At 37.3% G+C, this 23,873-nt stretch overlaps 1 protein-coding gene and 1 pseudogene across 1 annotated transcript; one reads left to right on the forward strand and one right to left on the reverse strand.

Annotated features, from left to right (window-relative positions):
- Positions 1 to 172: 172 nt before the first annotated feature.
- LOC135622317 (protein FAR1-RELATED SEQUENCE 12-like) lies at positions 173 to 7,416 on the forward strand. Its single transcript, XM_065124104.1, has 5 exons — positions 173 to 374; positions 728 to 3,761; positions 3,953 to 4,028; positions 4,222 to 4,457; positions 6,728 to 7,416. Exon 2 carries the CDS (start codon positions 736 to 738, stop codon positions 3,175 to 3,177), a length of 2,442 nt encoding a protein of 813 aa, XP_064980176.1. The 5' UTR covers positions 173 to 374; positions 728 to 735; the 3' UTR covers positions 3,178 to 3,761; positions 3,953 to 4,028; positions 4,222 to 4,457; positions 6,728 to 7,416.
- A 2,435-nt stretch (positions 7,417 to 9,851) lies between these two features.
- On the reverse strand, positions 9,852 to 23,139 carry LOC135622824 (long chain acyl-CoA synthetase 9, chloroplastic-like; annotated as a pseudogene).
- Between the last annotated feature and the right edge of the window lie 734 nt (positions 23,140 to 23,873).

Here is a 23,873-nt window from a genome sequence, read left to right on the forward strand (position 1 = left end):
GTATGCATTAAATTAGGAATATATCATTCTTTGGATTCCCGCTTCGGTTTGCCATTTTCAGTCTCTTTTCATGTTCTTACCCGTAGCCACTCTCTCTCTTAAGCCGCTCGTCTTGGACAAAGTCGTCTTCCACTTCGAACCAGACGCCGACACCTGTGACTCGGCCTCGGCGGACCCCAAACCACTTTCCCAACTCGCTTTATTCCATCGGGCATACCTCACGGCCAGAATTGGAAGGCGATCTCTTCCAACGCCACTTGTATAGGGTTCCTCGTCCCTCTCCCTCCCCCCTCACCATTCGAGCTATCTCAAAAGGTAGGGGTCGACCAGAAGCGGTTCGAATAGAACGAATTGGGCGCTAATCGAAGCTCCAAGTGAGTCCTCTTATATACTCTTTTTTGTTTTCTCAGTTTCCTTTCCTTTTTTCCCTTTTCCAAAATTCGTTTTTTCGCCCTATTCTCCTCTAATTTGGGACTGGAATCGTGATATGCTCCCTGTCTTCGAAACCTGGTGTTTCTCTGGCTTGTTCTTCTCTCTTTTTCATCCGTCTTTGCTCTTACGACGCGAAAGATGCGATTTTTATGGTTTTTTCATCTTCCATTGATTTCAGCTTGTTACCCTCCACTCTCAGCCTATTAAGTTTTGCTGTGTTTCGTGCTTAATTTGGATTTGTGTTTCGAAGAAAATGAAAAGATCTTTGTGCTAAAAGAGAAGATTTTGATTCCAGGGAGGAGAATGGCGGAGTTAGCGGGGAGTGATACTTTTGTGGTGAACGCTGATGATGCGAATTGGATGCCGAAAGTGGATATGGAATTTAAGACCGATGAGGAGGCTTACCAATTTTATAACAATTATGCTAAGGTAGTAGGGTTCAGTGTCCGGAAAGCTTGGATTAACCGGCGGGCATCGGGAGTTGTCATATCGAGGACTTATGTCTGCCATAAAGAAGGTTATCAGGGGAACAGGAGAGATGAGAGTGAGGTGAAGAAACCCCGGCAGAATGAGCGGACTGGCTGCCTTGCACATTTGACAATCAAAATTACAGAAAATGGGACATATCGGATTAGTGAATTTCACCCAATGCACAACCATGAGCTTGTAGCACCAGGGAAAGCTCACGCGTTGAAGTCACATAGAGTTGCAAAACGGTCTCGAGCTGCTGTTGCCGGAATGATAGCATCACAGAAGGCGAAGATTGAGTATTTGGTAAGGCAAGCTGGGGGGTATCGGCAGGTCAGGTTCTTCTCTGTGGAGGATGCTGCCAACAAGAGTTGGGCACCGAAAGTCGATATGGAGTTTGAAAATGACGAGAAGGCTTATCAGTTTTATAATGAATATGCGAGAAGGATTGGTTTCGATGTAAGAAAGGCTTGGATTAACCGAAAAGCTTCAGGGGTGATTATTTCCAGGACATATGTATGTTATAAGGAAGGCTTTCATGGAAACAAGAAAAATGAGAGCCAGGTACAACAACATCGACTGCGATCAAGTGAGAGAACAGGTTGTCATGCTCGTATGACCATTAAACTTGCTAAGAACGGTAGATATCGTGTGAGTGAATTTTACTGGGACCACAACCATGAGTTTGTGACAGCACGAACAGCTCACACATTAAAATCACACAGAACTGCTAACAGGGCTCGATTTCATGAAGTGGACTATGAGGATGACTCTAGGGTGGAACCCATAGCTAAAGATGAGAATTTGAGTGAACTGACTGTTGCCAATCAACAGGGCGATCTTCTTCCTTCCCACTGTAAGAATTATTTGCATGCCAAGCGTAAGGATACCCCGAAGCCAGGAGATGTAGGTGCTATGTTGCAGTACTTGCAAGGGAGACAAGTCGATGACCCTGCATTTTATTATGCAATACATCTTGACAGTGAAGATCAAGTAACATGCTTTTTCTGGAGGGACGGGAGGTCTGCTGTTGACTATGGCTACTTTGGTGACGTGGTCTGCTTTGATACATCATATAAAATAAATAATTATGGCAGGCCCTTAGCTCTATTCTATGGTGTAAATCATCATAAGCAAATTGTTGTTTTTGGTACAGCATTGATGTATGATGATACTGAAGAGTGTTTCAAGTGGTTGTTTGAGACTTTCAAAAGTGCAATGAATGGAAAGGAACCAAATGTAGTCCTAACAGATCAAAATATGGCAATTACCAATGCTCTTGATCTCGTTTGGCATGGTACAAAACATCGAGGATGTGCGTGGCATATGTACCAAAATGCAACAAAATACTTGGCTCAGGTCTTTCAAGGTTCCAGGACTTTTGCATCTGACTTCCGTAAATGTCTCTATGACTGTGAGGATGATGAAGAGTTTGCCTCAGAATGGATAAAGATGTTAGAGAAGTATGATCTCAAAGAAAATATATGGTTGAAGAAATTGTTTGATGAGAGGGACAATTGGTCGGTGGCATGTGGGCGAGGAATGTTCTGTGCAGACATGAGTAGCACTCAACGTACAGAAAGCTTGAGCAGCATGCTAAAGGAGCACTTGAGACAAGAAAATGATCTCTTACAATTCCTTGGGAATTATGAAAGAGTGTTGTATGGACGGAGATATGAAGAATTACTGGCTGATCATCATGCCACTGAAAGTAACTCATTAGTAGCTTCTTCACGAATGTTGAGGCAAGCCGCAAATATATACACACCAGCTGTCTTTGACATTTTCCAAAAGGAGTTTGAGTTGTCACTCGACTGCATGGTATACAATGCTGGCATGGTAGAGACAACCTATGAATATAAGGTTACATCCGAGGGGAGCCTGAAAGTGCACTTGGTAAGACTAAACCCTCTTGATGGTACTCTGGTTTGCAGCTGCAAAAAGTTTGAGTTTGTGGGAATCCAATGTCGGCATGTCCTAAAAGCACTTGATGTTACAAATATCAAAGAGCTTCCACTAAGATATTTCTTGAAGAGGTGGAGGAAGGATGCCAAGGTCATCTCCTTGAGAGACATGCATGGGCTTGCAACTGACAATGAACTCAAGTCAACCAGAGTCAAACGTTTCAGCTCCCTGTGCCATATTTTTAGCATAATTACATCTAAGGCAGCAGAAACTGTTGAGGGTTGCAAATTTATTGAAAGCCAGTCAGATCAATTGTTAGTTAGTGTATACCAAATTTTACAAACACAATTAGAAGGACCTCAATTTGCTTAAGTGTTTTTTTCCTGTTCTGCACTTTGGACTTTATGCTTAATATTCTTAACTGTGGATATATTTTTACCCGAGTCTGATGCAGGAAGCTTTGAATTTAACCAGATAGTGTAATTTTTGGATTGCTTTTGCCAAGTAATATGCATTGAGATCATTTGTGATTGGCCAAATCTCGTAGTTGACTGGATAATTAGTAGGGCATGTCATACCAACATTTGACATGGATGAAGACTTTCTGAAGTATTTAAGATGCATCGAGGATTGGAGTGTGTTTAGGCCCATGTGATCATTGGTCATCTTTCAGTGCCATTGAGGATCCTACTCACTTGGACTCCTACCAATATTGGTCAAGACTGCAATATTTGACAAATATAATTCAGTCAAAGGACTACAGTGTGGAATATTCTTGAGTCTGTTCTGTTAGTACTTTCATCCTATACAGTCACTTGGAGTTGGAGGCAACATAACCCTCTTTCATTACCAATCTATTTATACTACTTATAACCATCTCTTGTGTGGCATTGTTGAATTTGTGATGTAAAGAAAGAAACCAAGGATGGTTTTGGTATCTCCTTTCTTTTGATCAGGTGCTGTAAATAAAGATTCAATCTTTCTTTTGAATCTATTTATACTAATTCAAGTGTTTATCAGAATAAACAATTACTGCAGTTTCCATATTGATTTCCAGTTAGAAAGAATTTATCTCATGCCACATCAGTTGTCAGAATTTCCTTATCAAAGATTGTAACTACTGAAACATTTGAGTTGCGATTTGCAGGTTTTGTTCAGCCGAATAAGGGCCGTAGTGCTTGTATTCTGACTTTTGGTGCTTATGATGCAGATCGAATTCATAGGTATGTCAGAGAGTTATAGATTGCTGAGTACACTAATTTGCTCTGCTATTCTGATCCTAAAATAAGCCTTCTAAACTCTGTTTAGAGCTATACATTTAGATACTGATCCTTTGTTTTTCAATATATCTTGATCAGAACATCATGACTTCATCTAGCTTATGTATTTGATTCAATTTGGTTATTCTATTTGCAGAAGAAGAATTTTATCCTTACAAATCTCATACAAGAAATATATATCTCCAGATTAACATGATGACCCAGCAAGGATACTGGCTTTTGAAGAGTTTAGTTAATAAAAATATGGTGGGGCTTCAAAGAGTTTGATGTTTGAAGTTTCTCGCTTTATATTATTGTTGACATTAAGTTGCAGTTGGCTGGTTTTCATTGAAGTCTGCATTTAGAGGAGGAATGCTCATTGACATGTCTCAGGTATGATCTATTGCTTTGTATAATTGTTTAGCTAAATTCAAGTTATTCTCTGTGATGAATATTTATTGATCATGCAGACGATTATTGTCCTTTCCGTGTAACAGATTATATAGTTACCTTTTAACTAATTTTGATGGGCGTGCCCTTCTTATTTGACTCAATAAATTTGGTTATGCAGTAGAGAATGTCCCTAGTTTTAACTTTTACCATAGAGCATCTAAATTTACTTTTACTTTCTTATCACAGGACCTTCCTCTTGACTAAATGCTTATTTTGCATTTTAAAAATCATCAACTAATTTTTTCTTTTTTTCACTTTTTCAGTTGGTCATCTCAGTTTTTAACTGGTTGACCCCTTATGTTGCTTTTGCTATAATTTTTTCAATACAAAAAAATCAATTGAAAAACAAGGTTTTAAATCTTGATCTAGTACCCAATGTGGGTTCTTGGGAGGATTGGTACAGCTAGGTGTCCCATGTATCAAGTGGAGGTAGGGGAGGAAGAAGAGCAGGCAAAGGAGTAGAAGATGTCAACAATGATACAATGGAGAGGGGGTGGAGGTGGTGATACCCAGAGAAGGTGGAGAGAGAAAGAAAAAGAAAGAGAATCGGACAGATGTGAGGTGGCTGAGAGAGAGAGAAATAGACAGAGAAGTGATAACTGCACATATCTATAATTTTCTGAAGGAAAAAAAATATATAAATTTGAGCACCACTACCAGGTGGCGCAACTCATATTTGGTGAAATTGTTCAAAAATGGTTTGGTTTATGTTTTGATTGGTTGTGAGACTGGTAAATATCGATTATTTTAAACCTTGTCCAAAAGTAATGTAATTCATACAAATATGAGCAGACTTAAAAGGTTACGGCTTAAACTATCATAACTGAGTTGTAGATGATTAAATCGATTGTCAACAAGGATGAAACATAATTCTGATGTAATTTGAAACAATTAGACACAACTTTGACACAATTCATTCTGGACTAGCACTAAGAAAGTGAGGAAATAAGGCACCACTGATAAAAGTCTAAAAATATTCATAAATATAATGTGTATAAGATGCATTCATATGCATTCTAGTGATCACTATTGCTTTAAGTTCAACAGGCATACAATTTTTTTAATTGAGCGTGAGCCAGATATAAAAAATTTGGACCTAAGAATTCAATAAACTAGTAGATAAAAGCAATTCATACAAACATCAGGTGGTGAATTACCTTTTCAAAAAATATCTGCTACATTCTTCCTAACAAAATTAGCTAATTTATGGGCTGTGCAGTAAGAATTTTTAGCTACAGGACCCTATCCAGTGAAAGCAACAACCTTCACATGATGAAAGATATCTTGACACAAGTTTCTCAGGTGCCAAGGGAGATGGGAGGGATTGGACAACATGATGAGGTTCTGAGAATCCGGTCTGAGCCAAGAAACAGGTTACTTGCTTTACGGTTGGAACATCCAGCGATTAAAGTGTTTCCCTGTGTATCTGTGAGAATGATGCCAATTCCATCAGAGGAACAATTAGCCTTGAATGAGCCATCACAATTTAGGAAGTAGAGTGTCGGCGAGATCATTGTCAGTGTTGGAATGGTTAGTTTCCCCATTGGATTGTGGATGGTGGTTGCGAAAGTGGCTTTTGTTCAGCTTCTTCTGCAGGAGCCAAAGACAATTAGGTAACAGGGCTTGCAGAGTAGCAGTTGAAGTTTTATCTAGGTTGCTGTCTTCATCTAGCTCGGCAACACTGTGCCAATTGTCATAACACTGGAACACATAAGTCAATCCAGTTTGTAAGTTAAATATGTTAAAAACATAAGAAATAAGGGTTAAAATGTTAAATATTTAAGAATATTTATACAAACCTTTGGGTAATTTGTGTACTATGTTTTCATAAATATTTAGTGATCAGCAATGCTGTAGGTATAAAAGGAGTGCAACTGATGTTAATATGAACCTACTTTTCAAAAGTTCTGTTCTAAACACATCCTAAATGTGTAGTAGGCAATTAAATTGAAGATCAACCAAAATCAAATACAATTTTGGAAGAATTTGATATTATTTTGACATAGTTTATGCTGAAAATATGTCCAAAAGGTATCGGTTCACCAAGGCAGCAATTTTTTGCTATTCTAGTTAAAAGTGCATGTGTTTATACAGGGTCAGTGAAGATATTTTTTCATTAATTAGATGATACTTAGACAATCATCAGATAACAATTATTTTGGTTTATAAGACAAAATTAAGAATACAAAAATATACTATGCCCACTGCAGGTATATTCTCTACTAGAAACGTATGAAGGTGTTATTCCAGTTCATGCAACGGTTATTGGAGATCAAGGGTTCCAGATTCCTGCCAAAGTCTGTTCCAGAATCTACGTTGACAGCAAATCAATAGCAATGGCCTTGAAGAAGATGGCATCAACATCATAAAATATGGCTCCACTGCTAGAGCTCACATAGGGAGAAAATTCATCAGCTGAATTCAGTTTCCGCTGTTTCCAGGAAAAAGATCACAGGTGATCAAGAAATAGAATGAATCAGTGGTAACTTGGCTACTGTGAGTTGGGCCTTGCTGAGTGGAACAGTTCTGACCTTTATTACCAATTTAGCGTTAATGTTTTGCTTCAGAGATTGCTTGCCTGACTGTTGTTTGAAGCTGAACAAGCTTTTCTACCAGTGATACATGTTCCAAGTATTTTTGGATTCCTAATAGAAACCAAATCACTTGGCTAACAAGGTTACTTCACTGGTAAGTAACTCCAAGTAAGAAAAAGAACCTTCCAGAATTATCTTATGTATCTTAAAGTTTTAATGATGGAAGGTATAGAGAAAAAACACTCTCAGTGGCTTAATATTTTTGCCAGTAGATTTAGAAAGTTTGAGATGAAAGTTTATGTAAGAACGTGTACAATAAGTTTTGAACTGAGTTGAGATGATATATAAGAGATCTATTTCTTGTATTTTTTTATTGTATATAATAAAGAATTTGAGTGTTTTACGTAAATTTTATATTCCATTATTTTGGGTTTGTGTTTTTATTGTTGATTATTAGGATTGTTCTTTTGCTAGTAAAGCCTTCACTTGCACAAATGATATCAGAATCAAAAGGATTATTTTGATTGTTATTTTCACATGGAAAAATTTGATAAAAGAAATAGTTTCACCTAATGATAATAATTTTTTTTATATTTTATTTGATTTAGTAATTTGAGATTAACTCTCTTGGATTAATTTTTTTCTTATTTTCTTTGATATAGTAATACTAAGATTCTCTCTCGGATTTTATTTTCTTAAGCACGACCACAGTAGAAGATTTCATTGATTGAGACAGACGAAAACATAAGATCTGCTCACTGGTGCATAAAATAGACGTCATACTCGACGATGGCGTCGCCGGCGTTGGCATCGAGCCGATGGGTCTTCGCCAAGTCGTAGTCGCGAGCGAAAAGGAAGAGTCCGGTCCCTTCGACCACCGCCATCTCCTTTTCACCTCATGAAGCGTTGAGCATGCTGCCGTTGTACTTCCCCCGACCGAACACCAAGTTCATGGCTCGGAGCAAGGCCACCTCCTGCAGGCACGCCGACGCGTAGAACCCCTGCGCCCGGCCGACGGGCGTTGACGTCAGCTCGGGGCCTTCCGTGAGCAAGTCATCTATCTCGGTGACCATCGGTGGATTGGTGACGCGAACGGCGGTGGCGTTACGACCGTCGAGGATGTCGTGGAAGTAGAAGTGTAGGTGGCACGGCTTCTGTTTTAGTTCACCATGAGCTCTTGTGGTCTCAGAACCACCGTTGGCCGCAAAGGACGAAAGGAGTAGAATCACAAGAACGAGGAAGGAAGAGGTGAAGCACACCGTTATCCATATGGTCAGTGTGTGTGGCTGGCTGTGGTGGCGGTCCGGTTGGTCCATTCTTTAAAGAGGGATCCAACCGCGAGAAACAAAGGATAAACTGCGCTGCTTACAACGAGTAAAGGGCATTGAATAGGGAAGAAGAGAAAACAGGCCGGTAGATGATGTTGGATTTGTGTGGCACTAGGGATGGTGGAGTGCAGCTGGAGGTGAGATTCTAATGCTTTATTCAATCGTGATTTTACCGATGGAAGCGTAACAATAATAGAGAAAAAGATATTTGACGATATCGCTAGGAGCTGTAGGTGATTGATATGAACGAAGAAGAAAGAAATCATCGATAAGAGATGAGACAAAATGAGAGGAGGAAGATGCTAACATAGATGTCAATGCTTTGCATTTGCGTTAGTGCCACTCGGTAATTGCGTTGACACTGATGCAGATGTAGAGCGTCACTTGGTATTTGCATCGGTGCCGACGTAGATGTAGATGCAAAGCAACGTCGCTCTACATTTGTATCGGCATCGACAACGATGCAAAGAAGGACAATGCTATTCTGCATCTACATCGGCATTGACATAGTTGTTGAGCGATGCCAACGTAAATGGAGAGAGTTGGCATTTGCGTCGTTCTCTTCCTCCTCTTCTTTTACCTTACCTCTCGTTATCACTCTCTCTCTCTCTCCTCATCCACAACAATTATCCATAGCTCTCAATAGTGTCGTTGTATGCCACCACCAAAAATATAATTGGGACGTTAAAAGTATCTTTTTATCCTTTTTTTCATGTTTTTGTTGGTAAAACCAATGAAATTAAAATAAACATAACTAAATGTTTCACCTTTATATTTATATAGAGATTCCAATGTAATTTTTTTAAATTAAGATAGCGAAATACTAAAGAGATCTAACCGGTAATATGTAATTAACCTTACATGACCAGCCGGATTAAGAGTTTGGTTGAGCAGGGAAGAAGGGTAGGCTGGGAAGCATATACCTGAAAGCAAAGGTTTACGTTCTTTATCTTGGTTTAAAGTATTTCTTTATAGCAATATTTCTTTCGTATCAAATATTATATAATATGTATAACGAATATTTATAGCAACACTATATTTATAGCAATAAATATATCGAGTGATATTTATTGTATTTGTTTCTCCTCTTGCGAGAAATGCTGAGGCCTCTTTTTAATAAATAGATTTTCAAAAATAATAAGATATTTTTTAATATTTTGAAATAATTAGACATTTAAAATATGGTATGTTTGAAAGCTTATAGTGTTAAAAATTAAACGTTGAAACGAAGGATACGTTAGAGATCATCCTTTACGTCGAAAGTTCGAACATCAGAGGATCAAACATAATTGATATACCGAAAGATTGAACGATGAATCAGAAGATGAGTGCCAAAAAAAAAAAATATAAGAAGCTTTGATGATGTCTAATTAACCGGCAAATAAGAGTAGCTGACATCTGCTCCCTTGTCTAATTTCTCTGACTCAAAATCAAATATCTAGCAATTAAAATCTATCACTAAATTCGGTCCATGACACATTTATATTCATATATTAATCACAAACTATATTAAAATATCCAGCTGACAACACTGCATTAAGTTCTGCCTCCAGATTAGACACAATTCTGCTCCCCAAATTCAAACACATTTCTTAAAATACATTAGAATTCATTTATCTTTACTAATATTTGCCTTAACCACATAACCTGCCAAGTGCATTTTATTTAAGCATCTGATATGCCAGGCAAAAAGGAGTAAATTTGCCTTGACTTGCAGCTCTGTGCATTTCCTCTTAAGATACTGCAGATTCATGCATATAACTTTGCAAGGTCATCAGCATATGCCTTTTTAATGGCTTCTCTCTTGATCTTGAGTGCAGCAGTGACCAGTCCAGATTCGGGTGTCCATGGTTCAGGAATCAACTTGATCTTAGCTGGGATCTCAAACTTATCCAAACGTGCTTGTTTTGCCGCCTGTATTCAAATAAAACAAAAGAACTAATAATTGTAACACATGGCTATCGACCTGCTAGTGCCGAACATGGCTAGGCACACATAATTTACCTAAGTTGTCTAGCTGGCATTTAAGGGCATCAGAAAAATTATGAGCTAGAGGTACATAAGATCGATGATCCAATGGAGGTTTGTTCTTTGAAGATGTGTGTTATCAACATACATTTATAAGAACCATAGATCAAAAAATAAATCTGAATTAGGGAGACAGTTTACAGTTTTCCTGCATATAAATATGAAAAACTTTTTTATAGTAATATTAGAGCACACAACTATATTGTTTAATATTCAGAGATGTCATAATTATTCAATTGAAGTCAACTTTTGATAAGCGCAGTCAACCAATTAGGAAATATCTCCTAAGATAAATATATACTAAAAGAATTACTTGGTGACCAACCTGACATAGCAGAAGACAAACTTGAATATCATAGATGGAGGTAAACAAGAGATGCAAACCTTAAACAGTGAACCATGAACTTCTTTCACAGTTTCCGCTTTTTGGCATAAATCTGAAAAATCACTGTAGATTATTCCCTGCTTTGAAGCCCAATCTTCCAAGGCACGTTGTGCAGCAACAACAAGTGCAACACAGAAACTATGGTAAGGATCAGCATGCAGCATGATGCTATCCACATAGGGACTCGCAACTAAGACAGACTCAATCTGCAAAACAGAACATTAGTTTTTTAAACTAAAAGATTAACATATAGACATATTGTCTTACCTTTCCCAGAGAGACATATTCGCCATGCTGAAGTTTCACTATATCTTTTTTACGATCAATGATTTCTAGGCAGCCATCAGGGTGAAACCTTCCAATATCACCAGTGTAAAACCAATGCATTCCTCTCTCATCAACCTTTTCAGTAGGACATAAGAAGCACCAGATTAGCCACAAAAGAAAAAACATTTGACATTACATGCAAGTCAGCAACAATGCAAGTGACCAACCTTGTAAACTTCCTTTGTTTTCTCTTCCATTTTGTAGTATCCAAGAGTGATATTTGGACCTCCGATGACAATCTCCCCTCTAGGCATTGGTAAATCTTTAACTAAATATCCACCTTCTGGCCAATCAATCAACTGAAACCAAAATATGTTTTCTGTAAATAAGTCAACTGTAACCAAAAGAAAGGTTATAAAAATAAGAAGCAAAACTAAGATAAAATGAATTAGTTATCGACTATTGATCAATAAATGTCCTGTGAAGATCAAAATTCTATTTGGGTACAAAGACACAATGCAATTTTTTTTTCCTTCAAGAAATGTGAAAGAGCAAATGTAGAAATTCATCATGAAGAATTGGAGATTCTTCAATTCTGCAGCTTTCGATATCAAATTTATTGCATCTAACAAGGAGACATTTTCTGGCAACTTTAAAACCTAACAGTGCCAGCAATTTGAAAGAAGATAAATAATTTATGGACATTGAAAAGTGTTCTAATAAAACATGAATTTGCTTTCATTTCAGCAGAATTTTTAAGTAGAAGTTCTTATATTTATCATTTCGATTCTCCTTGATTTTGAGACTGGAATAGGAGATAACCTAGTCATATAGGAAAACTGGATTTGAAAGTGGTACTTGACATCATCAAGGCATTGGTGGTAAGGTTGGATCTTGGTACAATAGTAAGGTTGCTCTTTCATGACATGGGAGACCAAGGTTCAAGGCACGAAATCAACTTCTTTAAGTTTTTAAAGGTAATGCTATGTATGTTGGCCCTCCCTAGACCCCGCATTGGCGGGAGCGAGCCGCGTGCATTGGTTACGCCCTTTTTACTTGATATCACCAAGGCATAGGTAGTGCATAGACCAACATATAGGATCCATGATTTTACATTAAAAATGAAATCAGCATTATACCTTCAACATTTGATCAAGCAATGAATTTTTCAAAGACTGCAGTTACACAGCATTTGAATGTTACTAACCTAAAGAATTACCACAGATACCATGTTGTATCAATAAAAGCAAACTTAGGTGTAATGGTGTACAAAATCTAATGGAAAAAAAAACTCTAAATTGGTTTAGCATAAAAGTTCACTTTGTAGTATCACATTAAAAATCTGATCAAGACAAAAAAGAAAGTCATCCGAGATGAAACAAAATAGGTTAAAGCATCAATAAGTGAGACTAGTTCTAGCAATACATAAGATAGAAACACATTAGATTTTGTTAGCATGACAATTGTGTAATGTCAGAGATGGCATATGCAAAGAATGCTGGAGCAAGACGAATCAGGGAGGAGATCCAATCATGCTAAAGATTTGAGATATGTGCTAAAACAACCTAAGAATATCTACGTAAACTTTCCAATAGAAAAAATTTGGAGGTTGCGTTTGTATATGCTTTCCATGAGCAGCCTTGTAGTAGCATATTTAAATTGTTAATGATACAAATACAATATAGAGAATATTATGCAGTTAATCAACTCGAACTAACATCACTTCATGGACTGTAGTTATTTCCCCCAATCATGAAGTTATAATAGGAAATCGTACAACTAGAAGCTAAAAGGACTACAAGTAAAAGTAGTATAGAAGAATAATCTTAAACTAGCCTGCATAAGAACCTTGCAAAAAATAATAACAAACAAAAAGGAAACCAGCAATCTCACAGCTTTTAAACAAAAAAGGGGTGGTTTATCATGCCAATTGAGAAGGCAATGTCCTCATTCGGATAACAGCAAGATGTTTACGCATCCTCACCTTGACATATGAACATGGAAGTGGAGCACCCACACGGCCAACAGATATGTCATCATGTTCTGAAAATGAACCGCCAGCACAAGTTTCCGTCAAACCATATACTTGCGCTATTGGAGCCCTGACAAATATTTGAGGTCATTTACAAGGTTTAAGGCATTGAAGCTCCTATAGATCTACACAAATGCAAGATACAAATATTGATAGTAAAGGAAATTTAACAAGTTACATAATAGGCAATTAAAGTTCTGTGCATCAACTCCATAACATCATTTCCCAGGTTCTGCTGCAACAATGTTCATTCAGCAGGTATATGGCTTAAAGTGTCATCTTCAGTCATGCATGGTTAATTTAGCGCTTCTTATATTTCTTTGAAAATGAGTTGGATGATAGAAGGCTTAAGTAGTGCATAGAAAAGACAGTGAAGAGATAAAAGCATTAAACTAATTTGCATATATCATCACCACATCTCTCTCATCATCTCCCATTATAAAGTCAAAATTGTGTCTGAATTAAGCAATCATTATGTTCTCCTAAATTAAGCTTTAAAAATTAGTATGGAAAGAAAAAAAATCTTGTCATCACTATCATTGCAAGCTTTGAGATCATTGCCAAGGTAAGCAAACCATACAAATAATCCATCTTATGTATATCGATCAGTTATAAAGTCTTGATTTGCATCAAAACATTAGCATCAAATTTCTTGAAATAATCTCAAATTATCAAATCCATCTGATAAAATAACTATCTATAAGATTCTTCACATATTAATCTTGACATTTTCATCAAACAATTTATCAACATCATTATATATAGGTGTTAAATAGATGTGCACTATGTATCAATATTAATGATATCTTCATCTGAATCTTTAATAATCAATAATGTATGTGGCTTTGTGAACTATTCCACATCAAGAGGAAAAAGATATCTGTATATTTGTATTCATCCTTGATTATCTTGCATTTGTGCAAATGTCAATAAGATCAATCTCAATATAAACACTAATATGATAATCGGTTATACTTATTAAACCATCTTTCATTCAGTTAATAATTTCATTTTCATTTAATTTTTTATCCTACAACCCATCATGCTGGTTACCGCTTTCAAAATAACCTCTGGTGGCATAGGAGGAAATAAATCTCATTAAAAGCAACCAAGATTCTCCCATAAATATTACTCTGAAAATCCATGGAAAATAATTTTTCTATCACCTGATAGGTGAACAGTATGTTCTGTTATTTTCTTCTTAATTAAGAAGTAACTCTTCCTTTTGTTCTTATAGAAGTGCTTCAAACTTTTAGTAAATCTGCGACATCTCCAAGGCATTCAGAACTAGATTTTTCAAGTTTTCTAATTCAAGTAGATCTTTATCTTAACGTTCCACATCCAATAAATATCTAAAAACACAAGAAATCCATTCTATACCTTCAACTTTGCTCCTCGAATGATAAATCAGTATTCAATTTGATAACCGACGACTGTGATCTCTGTCATCAATCAACTCCTACGTATTAGCCCTCTTCTTTGAATGGTTGTCAAGATCAATATACGCTTCATATATTATTAAAACCATACATACTCTAATGCTATGTCAAAACTAATCATAGGTTCTGTTTGGAAAACAAAAAAAATAGAAGAAGACAGAGATGGAGATGAAGTTATTCACCATCACAGGCCAGAGAGAGCAAGCAAACCCCTCAGGCTTGATTCAAATCTACAGTTGTCTGAATAATTAGAACAAATTCTTTCTTAGGATAGGTAACCTTAGTCCAACAAATTCAGCAACATAGGCGGCATCATCTTTCACTTTCCAAAGAAAAGCATTACCCATTTTCTCCATAGCTTTGGCTTTTATGACTCTAATAGGCGCCTGACAACATTGCACCAGTAAATTTGAATGCTAAAAAGACTGGAGCTTTGTTTCTTGTAGTCAACCTGCAAACAGAGGAGATATCTATTTCAGTGATTGTTGTACCGCCCGACATGGTATGGTACAGATGGTACATACCAGTCCAGGCATGGATCGATACGCAAACCACCCCCGTTCTGGGCGGTCCGATTAAAAGAGTAAAAAAAATTGAAAAGTGGTGGGCCCAGTCCATTTCAGCATTAAGAAAGGGGGGAAAAAGGTGAATTAGGGCTCGCGAACACGAACCCTCTTCTCGCATACGATGCCACAGCCTCACTGCTGCAATGCTGCAGCGGCGCTGCCTCTTCGCTGCTGTGATGCTGCCACTGCCGCTTCAACTGTGACACTGCCGTTGCTGTCGTTGCTTCCTAGGTACACTGCCACTGCATTTATTATCCTCCTCTTATTTCTTCTTCTTCCTTCTTCCTTACTCCTTTTTCCTTCTTTGTTCCTCCACCACCGCTTCTTCTTCATCCTCTTTTTCTTCCTCATCAAAACACCGTTATGGTGTATAGATCAGTATGTACTGTTCCAGCAGATTGCCAAAATGGATCTCGTACCCGAAAAGGCAAACTATAATCTATTTGATCAAGTTAGGAGACCACTTTATATTTTATATGACATCCATGAATTATATATAGCTGTCATTCTCTCAAACTTACAGGATTGCAGTCATATTCACTCGGCTTCCCTCTGATCAGCACCAAAAGACTTTACCACTCTGCTAGATTTCCTAGCCACATCATCTGCTGAATCCACATAAAATCACTCCTCTCCATAGAAATTACAAATAAGTATGGAAACAGGGGATATCTTTCCTCAGCCCCTTCTTGAATTGAAAGGAAAATAAGCCACCAAGCTTCTACTAAAAGAGTAAACCAAAACCTTGTTTTGTTGCGGTGATAGGAGCTTTGACAAAGTTTGACATACCCAGTTTAACAATCTCATGGGGAATAAAAAACAGCTACAATTATTAATGAGAAAGAACTGGTTCACTGAATCAAAAGTTTTCATAAGATCAATCTTCAGAGTTACCTCGGAGATATGCCAGACTTATGTAGTGTATGTAATATCGAGGAAAGAGGGATCTTATGCAAAATCATTCTCCCCTCAAGAAAAGCACTCTTTGACTACTGATGAAAGGAAGGCATGATCGTAGCAATATAGTAGGACCTTATAAACGAATTTATAAGGTGTCTATCTTATAGCAGACTGATTGTAGTGTTGCATTTACCGAATCCTATCAGGTTTGATCATTGAATTCATCAATCCTATCAGATTTGAACTTTGAATCAGCAATCCTATCAGGATTGATCTTAATGCTACGAGGAAGAATAAACCGCAAATGTGATCACATCTTCATACTTATGTACAGCACATAAGAGCTTGCATAAATGTATATATAGTTGGTTATATAACACTTTCATGCATACGTATAAATCAGCGATTTAAAAATGCGCTCAGGCGTTCGCCTAGGCGCTCGGGCGAGGCGAGGCTCGAGCGCCTCGCTAATCTTCCAAACAACACGCTTCAAAGAGGCGCCGCCTAGGCGTTCGCCCGAGCCCAGGCGCTGGGCGGTTCGGGCGAGCGCCTGGGTTAACCAAGGCGACCGAACCAGGATTTTAGGTCTGGTTTGGTCCTGGTTCGGTCTCCGGTGGTTAGTTGGTTCAATCGAACCAACTAAAACCAATATAAGTGACAACCCAACCCTAACCCTCGTTGCCGCTGCCGCTCCCGATCCCGATCCCGATCCCCATCTCGCTACTCGCCGCTGTCGCTGCTCGCAAACGCTGTCGCTATCGCCGCTTGCGCCTCCCGTTGCTCGCCGCTCGCAAACGCTGCCGCTGTCGTCGCTTGCCGCTGCCGTTGCCTCCTTACACTCCGCTACCACTTCCTCTTTTCTTAGTCAGCAGGTTCAGTACCCCCTTACACTTCCTTCTTCTCCTTCTGTTAACAGTATACAGTATACTGTTAATATTTAATAATATATTTTAATTTAAATTTTTAAATAATTATATTTATTAATTATATTATATATTTTTATATTTTAGCGTTTCGCTTCGCTCGGGCGAGCGCCGCGGGCGTTTTTGGACCTTGTCGCCTAGCGCTTTTTAAATCACTGGTATAAATCTTTGTTTCAACAATTATTTGCTCAAAGACTTCACAGAATTTCATTCCTAAGAGGTCCCACTGTTGATCAGTTCAACACATCTCTAGTAAAAACAGTTTAAGCACCTCTTTTTGATATATTTAGCAATTGACACTCATAAAGTACTCTCTAAGTCGACTTCGCATAATCTAATCTAATACGACAATCAACCCTAAAATTATTAGTACAATATTGGACCCTGGTAAAATGTCCAGCATTCTGATCACTATCAAGTTAAACCTTTCTTAACTGAATAAGGAGAGACACCGAGGAAATACATAATCAGAAGGATTATAAAAGAAAAAGAAAGTAATATACATAATTGAACTCCTTAATCCTTTTTCTTGTTTATTAATGAGTAATTTAAGAAGACAAGTCAGATGGAAAAGATGAGTTCAACATTGGACCATCGCATTATATAAAGAATGGAAACCATAGTTTTCTCAAAAAACAGAATACATAAACAAATTGAAAATATTAGTTCAAAATTTACTTCAAATGCATGCTTCTCAACCAAAGTGCAGATGGATTTCCCATATAATTCAAGCACAAGGGTTATCAACAGCACTAGCCTAAAAATAATAAATGTCAAAGAGTGACAATCAGGCGTCGAAACTGACCAGTAGACAAATCTAAAGCCTCTAGAATTAGGATCACAGATATTGACTATCCTCTCGGAGTCTATAATGAGGTAGAAATTTGGGCGACCAAGATGGGTGCCAATTGCTCAATTTAGAAAGCCTGAACATCTGAAACACATAATGACTTTTTCGAGGTAAAAAAAAAAAAGAATATGTTCGCCGAACTACTTGTATAATGATGTGCCAGTATTAGATAGCACGCATCATTTTTTTAATAAACATAGCATTTATGCTTGAAGCCTGCAACCAAAGCAAAGGCACCTGCAACTACTACTGTACATCCAGGAGAATCCTAAAAGTCCAGGTTTAAGTTATTTGCAGGTTTATCAAAGTATCAAACTAAAGACATGAAGGTTATACTAACCCAAGACATATGCTGATGAATCTTTGAGTATCACCGGATAGAGGAGCTCCACCCGAGAGTAGAAAACGTACATGTCCACCTAAAACTGCTCGAATCTTTCTAAAGACAAGAAACTCCCATAAAACCTTCTCTAGACCCCATGCTCCAAACCAACTTCCATTAATTGCAGCCAATCTACGACCATATGCAGCATTAAATAGTTTCTTCGATAATCCACCCTTAGCATCTATCTGAAAAACATACCATATGAAAATTTGTGGCAAAGAATCTTATGAAACAGATTTTATAGTTATCCTTTCCAAGAGATGGCAAGACCTTTTTCCACACACCATCACGAACACGGTCAAGTATAGCAGGTACAGCAGTCATCAGTGTAGGCCTCAAGACTGAAGAATCACCTTTTGTTCCTTTCTTTATCTTGTTTGATGTGTCAGTGAGAGTCAAAGGTGAGCCATACCCTATGGTAGTTCCTGCAGCAACCATTACGTTCTGCACAAGGCATATTCACAAAAGTGTCACTGATGAAGTAAAGATAAACGAAGCTAGACCATGAGCAAGTTATGATGTCCATCCTGTGTAAATTCATAGGTAGATTGATTTGAAGCCCCCTCACCTCTGCTGCAAATTCAAAAATGTGAGCCAGTGGTAGGTATGCCAAGTATATATCTTTGGTCCCAATAGAAGGGACGATAGTCATAACAGCTGAAACTGTAGCTAGAATATTGCCATGTGTCATCATTACTCCCTGCATGAGAAGTCAAGGGAAGAATGTATATTAAACTATAAACACTTCCTTTTGTGGAAATAAAGTCGAATCAATATGTCAAAATAACCAAAAGAGGGGCATTTTTTTCATAACTTATGATGTCCCTCATAAATTCCACATTACTTTATTCACATATTCATAAAAAATCGTTACTAAACAGAATCCTTAATATACAGAAACTTATGACCAACTTGTTAGGGCCAATATGTAACCTGCTTTTCAAGAAGAATCTCCACATGCTCTGGGACTGGGCAAGAACACAAGATCAAGGGTTGTATACCAGATATCATATCAGTCCATCTTGTCTAGACAGTATGTGTATTTTGCAGCATGCACCAGGGCCAGTACTATCCAGTACGAGACAGCACATGCTCTGTACAACTCAGTTTCTTTTTTCATTTTTCAACCTTTTTAAGTTTTTTTTCTCAAAACTTGATGCATACTAGTGTATTGAGTGTTGGTACACTGGTACAAACTGATGAGAGTACTGGTCTGAGCCCTGACCAGTACAGTACCAAACCTCAATATCATTATGGTAGATGGGATGCATCAAATGCCACATAAGTACCTCAGCTACATGGAATGCAATGTGTGGCAAGGGAAGTCTTTGAAAGAATGTACATTAGAAATAGGTACAGAAATTGTAGAAAACATACATAAATATCGTGCAACTTGAAATGGGCAATATGAAAAAGAAAAGGCTAGATCAACCACATAATTACCAAAATCAATTCCTTGATGAACGAGCAAAGTGGAATACTAGGCAATGTATGATTAACCCAATAGCATTTTCGATCAAAGTTATCAACAATGACTAGCGCTACCATTTGATCTGACAGCAAAAATTTCAATGCCATCGAAACCCTGGTTCCCAAAATTATAACTGAAATAATGAAGACATGCAAGCACGATGCCTTAAAAGTACCAATTAGTGACTAGAAAGCTATATATGACCTGCAATGGAAAATGCAATTTGAAGTAAAATATGAGAAGGCAGCAGACCTTTGGCAGACCAGTGCTACCACTTGTATACATTATCACAGCAATATCAGCTGAGCGAGGCAGATCTGCATCCACAGGCTTGTCCCTGCCCAATCTCTCTACTTCGACAAATGATGTGATGTTATCATCCAACCAATATTCTTCTGGGCCAATGAAACCTCACTTGGAACACCCTCCTCATCGACATAAATAACACGTTTTACAGTGTTGAGCTGTTTACTCACAAGAATCAGTTTTTTTAGTTCCTTATGCCCACAAATTACAGTTGAGACTTCTGTCTGAGCCAATCACCAAATAGAACAGATAAGTAAGGGGATTCAAGCCACGTGTTTGAATGGCTAGAAAAGAAGACAAAAAAAATGGAATCTAGACAAACAAATTATTAACATGATGTGAAAGTTCATTGTTAGGTTTATCAGCAAGTGAAATGTGTTTTTGGATCCAAAGGTAGTTAATATTCACAAAAGTAGTTCATTGAAACACAGAAATAAACTTTATGCAAGATCAGTAACCTGTAGGCATAAGCTCCACATTGCGCTATATATACCATGTATCTAAGAAATAAGAAAAGAATATGATAATCTAGTCAAGATTTTCTTGCTCCATTTATTCACTCAGTGGTTTTGTTCATCATCTAACTAAGAAGTCCAAGGTTCACAAGTATCCTTCTCAAAAGTTAGCCATATGAATCATCAGTTAGCCATCATGGAAGAAGACATGTCCTGAATTTATTGAAAACAAAATTTTTCTGTCAGTGTCAGGAAACTGAAGTTTGTCTTAACTCTTAACTCATGCAGGTAATTTTTCAGACAAATATGGGCTAACAAGCTAAAGAGTCACTAAAAGTTATAAAAAACACCTTTCTTTTAAGTTGTAACCTGTGATGTTGCCTCCAATAATTTTTTTTCTTCAAGTAATAGACTAAGATAGGCAATCTTGCTCTCAGGATTTCATGTCCTATGATGGTTGCTCAGTGATTAACAGTTATAGCGTTATCTATAAAGGCACTGAAGTCATTTAGATCCAAACAAGCTATGTGTAAAAAACAGAAATTATAATTTCTTCAACCAATCCCATGCAAGTAATTCATATAAAAATACAATTCACAGCTTCCAAATGGGTTCCAATGCAGAGCACAAGTAAAGCCTTCCCAAGTAATTAAACCAAAGAATAAACTAGTATGAGCTGTAGTAAGTTCACTTAACAAAATGTAGATTCCTTTTTCTTATGAGCACCTACTGTTCCACATGCTTCCACAATATGGTCTAAAATAGAAAAGTATTTAGCTTTCCAGTACTAAAGTCACTTTGATCATTTTATTTTTATTTGACTGCAAAGAAGACAGAATAGTGAAAAAGATATATAGGGAAAAATTGAGAGATATAAAAGGAAACTACTGAGAAAACCAAGCTCTCCTATTACCAGAAATCTCACAGTGAACTCTCTGATACCTCTGAAACAATCAGCATTCACATAAACCCTTCTCACCAATAGATCTTACAAATTTCATCGCAGCAACATATAAATTTGGGACAAAGAAAATAAAAAAAATATGGAGAAGATACCTTTCGTAAATATATAAATCACGAATCACAACCAAGGCATACCAGGAGAAGAGTACTACATGAAATAGCTACCAATATATTAAATAAGCATATGATAGATTGAAATATCACATATACTTCTACAAGACTGAACTGAAAACTTTCCAAATGCAAGTAGAAGCTCAAAACACATAAACTTCACTGCATACCACACATTCAATCCAACAATTACACAGATGGAGGAAAGCCATGATTTAAATGCAAACCTCATTTAAAGAGTGACAAAGAGAGCCTCCTCTCCAAGTGAAGTATATATAGTAACAACAGTGACATTCTGCCTGAAGCAACCCTGTTTTAAGAAAAGAAATCAATTATATTAGGAAACTGACAACAACTTCACAACTTCTTTTTGCAAATAAATGCTCCAGCTAAAATTTTATTATGTACTCAGTAAATTTGACAATTTTATTATGAAATCAAGTGTTGAGCATGCATGACAGGAAAACCACCTGTAAGGCAATAAACCACTCTGCCCGTGTATCAGAAAATATTGCGACCCGCTCATTATTTTTGTGACCAACTTGCACTAAACCAGATGCGAAACTGCAAACAGCTTTGAAAGCGTCACCATAATTGACCCATTCATAGTTTCCCAGATGGAGCTTCTCGAAGGATCTTCCATCTTGTCTTACTTCTGTTTCCCTTGCTATAAGTTTCCGAGTTCCAAACAGAGGCCTGTGTTCAAAGCGCTTGCAAGATTGTTCAAATAGCTCAGCCAGTGTCGAGATACCTTCCCAGAGAGATTCCACTGGAGAAGTGAAACGGTAGTTGCGAACTGCATATCCAGGTTCTCCACCGACAGTAACTGGCAACCCTCGTTTCTTCACATTGTTGGGTTTCAGTAAGATGATTGAAGCTAGAAGTGCGACTAAAAGTCCAACAATATATGGATTCATCCCTTGAAGATAAGCAATTACTCCGTCGCCGAATTCTCAAAAAAATGCAGTCTTTCACAAGGAAGAGATGACTCCATTAGAGCTTCAAGAGATATTTTCACCCCAAACACAAAAGATTCAAATAGAAACAGTGTTCACCAACAATCACATCATGGTTAGATGGCATCGAAACGTTAACAGTTTAAGAGGCTTCTTTTAACACTTTATAATAACGACAGCATTAAAAAATACAAAAATAAAAGCAACGAATTATTTTGGCCCCCGAAGTTGTTCATGATGGAAGGGAGAGAAAGCGAGTGCTTTATATAAACCCAATCTTTCGGGCAACAAAGAAGAAAACAATATTCTTTCGGCAGAAAATATGAATAAAACGCCCACATCAAAATCAATAGTTTTTTTCATGCATTTGAGTCGAAGTCCGAAATCAAAATAAGAAATTAAGAGCGAGGGATCGAGGAGATAGAAAAACGATCGTAGCGTTAGCAGCACCTCATAGGCCATGGTAAAAGCGGGGGCGAAATCGATCCGATTCTGCTCTATGAATCCATGGCGGCGAGAAGCAAAGCCGTAGATCTGATGCACCACGAGTTCGAGAGGGGAATATTTAACCGAGGGGCGGGGTTGAGGATTCGCGAGATTGGAGAACTCTGGAAGAGTGGAGACGACGACAATTTTGGGTTCGCGCTCCCTCTCCCTCTACTCAAACTTCCTACGTTGCTCTCTGCTGCCCATATTCTGGCCAGCAATAGTAGCAGTAAAAGCATGCGGATGACTGATTTGGACCCCTCGCTGTCTCTTGCACCGATAGTGCCAGCAAGCAATGCGTGAACGTTGAGGTTTCTAAGGAAAGCCTGACGAGTTGTCTCGAGAACGAAAACGACACATGGCACCAGAGTTCACGAAGACGACCGCCGACAATCTAATCTTCTATCTCTCTCTCTCTCTCTCTCTCTCTCTCTCTCTCTCTCTCTCTGTGACGAGCATCTCTTTTCTTCTTTCGTATTTGTTTTTATTTTCTATTTTATCCCTTGAAATACGACTCTTATATCTAAATCATTTTAAATTATTTTTATATTTAAATATCTTTAATATTTTGATCTATAGATTTAAAAATTATATTAAAATCTTAATAAATATGAAAATAAAATATTTAATTTTATTTATCTTAATATTATTGATTTTACCAATAGAAGATATAACACTTGACAATATATATATAAAGAACACGAAATTGATTGAAAAAAGATAATTTTAATGATGATGATGGATGATAACTCTATAAGTGATTATTATGATGATTGTCAGTAAGAACGACAAGGTGGTCGATCTTATCAATATCATGATATGAAAATAATAGATAAAAAGATAATTTTAACTTAATTTATATCTTTCGTCAATAAAATCGATATTATTATGATAAATAAGATTAAATATTTCACTTTCATAATTATAAAATTTTTGAATATAAATTTTTTAAATCTAAGGACCGAAATGAG

The sequence above is a fragment of the Musa acuminata genome, chromosome BXJ1-1 (genome assembly GCF_036884655.1).
Source record: "Musa acuminata AAA Group cultivar baxijiao chromosome BXJ1-1, Cavendish_Baxijiao_AAA, whole genome shotgun sequence".
NCBI lineage: Eukaryota > Viridiplantae > Streptophyta > Magnoliopsida > Zingiberales > Musaceae > Musa > Musa acuminata.